Here is an 8,155-nt window from a genome sequence, read left to right as displayed (position 1 = left end):
CTCGTGCCAATCCTCCATCCCCTCCCAAATTGCGTCATCTTAGCCCAGATGACAATAGAGGCAGTTAAACAATGAGGGTCTGGAGAGAAACAGAGAGGGAATAGATTCTTCTTTATCATTATCTAAATTTCCTCTGAAAGATGGGGTGCGGGGGGGATTAGTCATTTGAACTGTTCTTCATTGGCACATTATTTCAGTACGCCAATGCCAACCAACTGTACGACTAGAGATAAGGAGAGACAGAATGAGAGAGAACAAGAAAGAAAGAGAGTTGGATTCAAGCCATCCACTCAGCCTCCTTTAATTCTCGCAATTGCGGAAGAAGTGGTAGATGAAGAGTAGGAAGAGAAAGAGAGTGTGAGAGAGAGAAATCCTAAAAAAAACAGATATGCACTGTATACAAAGACGAGATACTCTATTGTGTATGGGTTTATGGGTGAGGGAAAGAGTGAGTAAATCTGTCTGTATGAATAATAAGTTGTGTATAGGCTTTACTATAAATGTGTATTTGTATCTACATACACTCAACAGTTATGCATTTTCTTTTCCCAATAAAAAAAAAAACAGGCATATGACCATCCTGGATTCGGATCCAATTAAAGTCTTGCACGTCCCCAATAGATTGGTCCAGGATTCAGGACCCAAGTGCCAGGTACTGTTGTCACCCGTTACTGTGAATCATGTGAATTGTGTGCCATTCAAAAAAAGAGCTATGTCAAGCTGCCGTCAAGTTATTTGCGTGTTTATAAGAATACCGGTACACTGAAATGGTCACGTTCTGTCCTTGTGAAAGCAAATCCTACCTTTTCGCTAACACCCATCAGCTAACCACATTCATACCCGAAAACACCCTTTAACACAAACACTGGTAAGTACACACACATCCCTAATGGCACACAATCAACCAGTAAAAGATGAATAGAAAAAGAGGCACTTCAGATAGTAGTACACAAATTGCCTAGCACACACACACACACACACACACACACACTACAGTCTCGACACACTGATAGCTACAGTGTTAATACTTGAGCCCATATTATCAATCACATTACAGTATACCTGAAAAGCTCATATGAGCCTGTGCGTCTGACTAGCTTGGCTGCTCGGAAAGCTACAGAAAGGCTTTGTGTAGGAAGATGGGATTCCGCCACCCAAAGTTTCACCGTCATCGCCAAGCTCAGCAGTCAACAGAAAGATCAGCTCAGGAAGTAACAGAGCTATTTCATATAGGAAGACAGATTGTCAAAGGTGCAAGGTTCCACACAGCAGCTGCCCTTTCAAGCAGTTGTTCATATCCAATCAGATTATTTGTTTCATACTTCCAATCTGCTTGTTGTATGCTAAGCCCTACATGTGATCTGCTTGGCTAGAAGGTTCTGTACAATTAGTGGATTACCAAGTGCAGTCAATCTACACAAAAGGAAGAATTACATTGTGACAAGAGAGAAAACATTGCAAGAGTAGTTTAACGTTAAGGATTGTGCTGCATACTAAACTTAGCTACTACAACTTAGCTACGACTTTTGAGTTCATAAAAACATGGCATTGGCCAGTATTGCTACAATAACCCCCCAAACCGCCCACCAATCCATCAAGACACACATACACCACTTCTTCCCTAAACTATTCTCCCTACAGTGGAACAGTCTCAATGTACTTGCACCTGTCCCCCCTACCCCTCTCCATCACCCCCTCCTGGAGGGTTTTGGTGGAGACGGTATAGCCCTTGGTTCCCTTCCCATCTCCTCCCCCACCCCCACCTCCCACTGAGTCCTTCTTCGGAAGTGGACTACAAGCCCTATGGGGGTCTCCTCCTCTCCTCTCCCTCTCTGGGGTGGGTTCTGCCACCCTTCCTCCTGGCCCTGCCTCAGCTCCTCTCCTCCTGGCCGGGGGCCCCCAGAGGAAGGTGTTGGCCGGCTGGTAGTGCTGGCGGGCGTACCGGAGCAGGCTGCGGCGGTGGGAGCGGAGGCGGATGGTGTAGACGTAATACTCTAGGGTGCTGTGCAGCATGTTGGGCAGGGTGCCCCGGCACAGAGCCTCGTCCAGCAGGAGACGCACCAGGGGGGCCTTGAAGTCCTCAAAGCCCAGCTCACCCAGAGACTTGAGGATGCGTGTGATTCGCAGATAGTTATGCTGGGACCTGGGGAGAGAGGGAGAGATAGGTTACTCATCACCAAACCACCTTCGCTATAGACCCATAGAGACATTGTGTGAGTGTGTGTAAGTACTCCTGTGTTTACCACTCACTCATTGAGGTGCTGAAAGCGTTCTTGCCAGTTGGAAGCTCGGGCGACATTCCCACTTTTATCCAGGAGTTTGATCCCATAAAAATCCAGCATGAGTGTGTACGCCAGCAGAAATCGCCGCTTGGCCTCCCGAGTGCTTTGGAATTCCTATGGGACACAGCAAAGATCAGCCGGAAGTATAAGTAGATCCCCCAATATTCAAAATTCCTGTACAACATGATGACATATAGACATTTTCAGATCAGTCAAACCACATGGTTAAGTCTTGTTATTGTCTTTACCTTGATCTCCTCCTGAGTGAGTTCTTGAGCATAGAAGTTGAGCCCTTGCTCCCTCAGAGGGAAAAGCCTGCAATAAAGACAGAGAGAGAAGACTGTCAAAGAGTGAGATTAACTCTCTCCCCTTGACTTTTCTATGCAAGTCTACCTGTCCTCTCTTGTCTGTCTTTATTCTCTTGCTCTTCCCTACTGTCCTCTTTTCCTCTATACGTGCATCTCTCTCCCACTGCTGTCTCTTATTACAGTGGCTTGCGTAAGTTTTCCCCACCTTGGCATTTTTCCTATGTTGTTGCCTTCCAACCTGGAAATCAAAATGTATTTGTTGGGGGGTTTGTATGATTTGCTTTACACAACATGCCTACCACTTTGAAAATGCTAAATATTTTTTATTGTGAGACAAACAAGAAATAAGACAAAAAAACAGAAAACTTGGGCGTGCATGACTATTCCCTCCCCCAAAGTCAATACTATGTAGAGCCACAATTTTGCAGCAATTACAGAGGCAAGTCTCTTGGGGTATTTCTCTATAAGCTTGGCACATATAGCCATCCGGATTTTTGCCCATTCTTCAAGGCACAACTGCTCTAGCTCTGTCAAATTGGATGGGTTCCGCTGGTGTAAAGCAATCTTTAAGTCACACCACAGATTCTCAATTAGATTGAGGTCTGGGCTTTGACTAGGCCATTCCAAGACATTTAAATGTTTCCCCATAAACTCGAGTGTTGCTTTAGCAGTATGCTTAGGGTCATTGTCGTGCCGGAAGGTGAACCTCCGTCTCAGTCTCAAATCTCTGGAAAACTGAAACAGGTTTCCCTCAAGAATTTCCCGGTATTTAGCACCATCCATCATTCCTCAAATTCTGGCCAGTTTCCCAGTCCCTGTCAATGAAAAACATCCCCACAGCATGATGCTGCCACCACCATGCTTCACAATGGGGATGATGATCTCTGGGTGATGAGAGGTGTTGGGTTTGCGCCAGACATAGCATTTTCCTTGATTGCCAAAAAGCTCAATTTCGTCTCATCTGACCAAAGTACCTTCTTCCATATGTTTGGGGATTCTCCCACATGCCTTTTGGTGACTATCAAACACGTTTGCTTCTTTTTTCTTTAAACAATACTGTTTTTCTGTAAAGCCCATCACTGTGGAGTGTAAGCCTTGAAGTGGTCCTATGGACAGATACTCCAATCTCCGCTGTGGAGTTTTACAGCTCATTCAGGGTCATCTTTGGTCTCTTTGTTGCCTCTCTGATTAATGCCCTCCGTGCCTGGTCCGTGAGTTTTGGTGGGCGGCCCTCTCTTGGCAGGTTTGTTGTGGTGCCATATTCTTTCAATTTTTAAATAATGGATTTAATGGTGCTCCATGGGATGTTCAAAGTTTCTGGTATTTTTTTATAACCCAACCCTGGTTTGTACTTTTCCACAACTTTGTCCATGACCTGTTTGAAGAGCTTCTTGGTCTTCATGGTTCCACTTGCTTGGTGGTGTTGCAGACTCTGGGGCCTTTCAGAACACGTTTATATATACTGAGATCATGTGACAGATCATGTGACACTAAAATAAAGTCCACCTGTGTGCAATCTAACAAAGTATGTGACTTCTGGAGGTAATTGGTTGCACCAGGTCTTACTTAGGAGTTTTATACCAAAGGGGTGAATACATATGCACAAACCACTTCTCTGTTTTTAATGTTTTATAATTTTTTTAAAACAAGTTATTTTTTTCATTCCACTTCACCAATTTGGACTATTTTGTGTATGTCCATTACATGAAATAAAAATAAAAATCAATTTAAATGACAGGTTGTAATGCAGCAAAATAGGAAAAACGCCCAGGGGGGTGAATACTTTTGTAAGGCACTGTAAGTAAATTCAATGAGCAACAGCCACTCGTCTGCACACGCTCACTGCTGCTTAGACACCCACTAATTGATATTATGCTAATGAACTGCACTGTCAGAATAGAGAGTACGAGAGAAAGTGAGAGATAATAAGGTTGGCGCTGCAGGGAGTAAGGGAGATTGGCAGGATATGTGAATCCCAGTGGTGTGACTATGTTTTTTTCTCCTGGTGTTATGTAGGTCTCTAAGTTATGTAGGTCTGTGTCAGAGAAAGCATTGGCTGTATTTTGCTGTTCTCTTTTCTGCTTTCTGCTCCTGCAAAAAAGGTTGAGATAGATTTCTATGTCCAAACATACATATGTTACAGACCTGGGTCAGACCTGGGTCAAATTCTATTTGAAATAATTTCAAATACTTAATCTGTGCTTGATTGGTTCTAAAACTCAAATCGTATTTGAACCCAGGTCTGATACGTAGTCACAGGTGTGCATTACACATACACACACACACACACGCACACACACACACACACACACACACACACACACACACACACACATCGATAGTACCTCGAAGGGCCTCTTACCACTGTATGTAGGTGTGATTGTGCTCCAGTTTGTCATAATTTCCTCTCCATTTGGTCAGGATCTCCTCAATGAAGATGCCTTGAGAGGGATTCAGGTCAATCACATAAATGATACAGGAAAACACACCTGCCCTGTTTGGGGTCAGCATAAAATGTGTGTGTGTGTCTGCAGGCTAGTGTTTGAACAATAGATCAGCTCTTAATCCTCTGGACTACTCTGTTCAAACATGACCCAAGGCCAATCAAAACTCTCTATGCCCTGAGCCAGTAACACTGCTGTGTGTCCGACGAGTGTATGTTGCTGTTTGTCACTGTGTGTTAGTGTGTGTGTGTGTGTGTGTGTGCTGACCGTCTGGTATTAGAGGGATCTTGTTCAGGTAGAAGCGGAGGTTGCGGTAGTCATTAGGTAGCCGGGGCGCCTTGTAGTTCTAGGGAGGGAGAGGATGAGGAGGGAGAGTCAGGAAAAATCAGGCTAGTGTGTGTGTGTGTGTGTGTGTGTGTGTGTGTGTGTGTGTGTGTGTGTGTGTGTGTGTGTGTGTGTGTGTGTGTGTGTGTGTGTGTGTGTGTGTGTGTGTGTGTGTGTGTGTGTGTGTGTGTGTGTGTGTGTGTGTGTGTGTGTGTGCACCGTACCGGGTAGCTGTGGCGATATTTGTAAAGATCCTTTGCAGCATAAAAACTCCTCTTCATCTTGGTGCTGGACTTAGAGTCAGAGGGCTATGATAGAAAGAGAAAAAGAGAGAGAGAGGAAATAAAATAGTGAATGAACACTGACTGAAATAGATAGCAACAATGATATCAACCGCGTGACACACAAACCAATAACAGCATAGCAGATGTCTGGCTTTGAGTGGGTTCGTAACTGAACTGAAATTAACTATTTTTGGTGTAGGTAGAATAATAATCTGCCAATTTCTTCTCCATGAAAGCAATTCCAACTTCATGCAGGCTTCCAATGCATTCACAGTCAGGATAACATGAAGGAAAATGCACCATATAAAAGCATATCAAGGTATTATAAAGGATATTGACTCATTACAAACAAATATTGTTGTTTATCTCTTTTATACTTATGAACATGGATGCATCCCATCAAAGTTGTAGGGTTGTTGCCTATTGTCATTTTTCAGAAAACAATATTGGAAAAAAATAGTAAGCCTAAAGGCCTAGACCTGAAAACAGCCAGGATTTGGGGAATGGGCATACTGTGGTCATTTTCCCCAAATCAAACGAACGATGGAAGATGGGCTCCCTTATTTGGCCCTATTATATTTTATGTATTTAAAAAATTAGGTCACTTTTATCAGGTCACTGTCTCACTTGCGGGCAACACTAACCTACTCTCCCTCCGCGTGTTCATGCAGGACATTGAGAACACGAAACGAGGACATAAAACAAGACAGCGATGTACAACATAATGGTTAAAACTGAACGATATTGAATTATGCGCTATAAGATTGCCACTTTTGGCAATGCATAACACCACATCAATTGGATACCTGGCAATGACATTGAACGTAGCGTAGACATGGCAACAACATATGCGTTGAGAACATATACATTTGGACATAGGCCTCAACTAAGCTACTAGCCTACATACAATCCTGATTTTTGTTTCCCGAAATTATAGTCTGGGATGTTGACATCTTCAGCGAGCCAGCTATGCAGCTGTGCCATTTCCATTTTCTAATTTAGCTCATTGCAGTCTACTCTTCTTCCTATTGTGTGTGTGTGTGGTTGCTTTTCTGTGTGCCAGTTTGTTGGTAGCCTATTTACCTTCGGGGACATGTTCGCCTGTTCGCCGCATCTCCCTGTCTCAAACCGGCTGACACACTCCGATATCCCGCTGTCCTCATCACCCGGCTGCTCGTCGCTTTCCGAGTCTGACTCCCATGTCGAGTCGCATTCCTCCACAGTTCTCGGCTCCTTGTAGCGCAAACTGCCCATCAGATTTCCCATTTACCCGCCTACACCGAGTCGCGCCGTCCTCTGTGTCCTTCTAGCCTACATATTGTGCCGTGCAGTCGGCCTGCTGCGCCACGGTTAATGTGTGGCGTTTAAATGGCAGGCTGAGGAAAATTCCGATCCAGACTTGCTAGTACATCGTGAACACACCCCTAAATGCGCGGCGCGTGCTGAGGAAAGTGGTCACAGCATCAGGACCAAAGATGACCACGTGCTCCGCGACACTGGGACAGTGGTTAACCAGTGTCACATCTGAGATCGTCAATGTCAGATGGAGAACACATACTCATTCTCCCTTTCGGTCACTAGCTAGGTTTCTATTCAATTGGCGACATATTTTCATGCTAATACTCTACAATCCGCATTGGAAAATATGCGCATTTTCCTACCAGTGGTGTGTTTACACCAACTTGACTTTTTGATTATAAAATCAGTGCGTGACGAAATGCACATACAATGTACTTTTTCGCTTTAGTTTTCATGTGCAAATCTACAAATCTAAAGTTCAATATGTTTCCATTGCATTTTGAACTCTACAGATAGCTTTGTCACAAAAAATATTTGCGTTAAACAACAAATGTACCTACTTTGGTCTTGGCACCTGCGCTCCAGCCAACATTTAGCAGATACAGTGGCGGTAGGCTGTGCAGGTATATTCTGCATGTTGAGATTATTATGGATAAAAGCACAATATTTTTATTTATCAAACGGCAGTCAAGCAGAATAAGAGCCTCTATATTTATTGGAAAGGTGCACCAAGATCACAGGGCACTTTCACCACCCTGTGAAGTTCATAATCAATTATTTAATCTATAGCCTAATAAACCTCATGGTTTCCGAGTCATAGTGGTAGGACCACACACCATATCATCTCGTGACTCCAAGTTTAAATTGATATGATGCTTTTTATATAAATATTTGCGCATAAATGCGTTTCCACCCATAATATATAATAATATATGCCATTTAGCTGACGCTTTTATCCAAAGCGACTTACAGTCATGTGTACATACATTCTACGTATGGGTGGTCCCGGGAATCGAACCCACTACCCTGGCGCTACAAGCGCCATGCTCTACCAACTGAGCCACAGAAGGACCCATTTCTCACCTAATACACTTTACCAACACAAAATGATCCCACCATGTCAAATGAACACATTATCTGCCAGCATTTATACAATTTTACCGAAACGTCCTGTTTCCATTACAGCTGTCATGACTCATTTTTAGACGGTATGA

At 43.7% G+C, this 8,155-nt stretch overlaps 1 protein-coding gene across 1 annotated transcript; it reads right to left on the bottom strand.

The window, feature by feature from the left end:
- Positions 1-1,635: 1,635 nt before the first annotated feature.
- On the bottom strand, positions 1,636-7,192 carry LOC118361275 (opioid growth factor receptor-like protein 1). Its single transcript, XM_035741087.2, has 7 exons — positions 6,726-7,192; positions 5,583-5,666; positions 5,302-5,380; positions 4,953-5,031; positions 2,531-2,597; positions 2,251-2,396; positions 1,636-2,143 (listed from the first exon to the last, which is right to left on the bottom strand). Exons 1-7 carry the CDS (start codon positions 6,906-6,908, stop codon positions 1,636-1,638), a joined length of 1,146 nt encoding a protein of 381 aa, XP_035596980.1. The 5' UTR covers positions 6,909-7,192.
- Positions 7,193-8,155: the final 963 nt, after the last annotated feature.

This window comes from Oncorhynchus keta, chromosome 2 (assembly GCF_023373465.1).
Source record: "Oncorhynchus keta strain PuntledgeMale-10-30-2019 chromosome 2, Oket_V2, whole genome shotgun sequence".
Lineage (NCBI taxonomy): Eukaryota > Metazoa > Chordata > Actinopteri > Salmoniformes > Salmonidae > Oncorhynchus > Oncorhynchus keta.
Note: the sequence above shows the minus strand (reverse complement) of the source record. Positions and strands in the feature narration are given on the sequence as shown.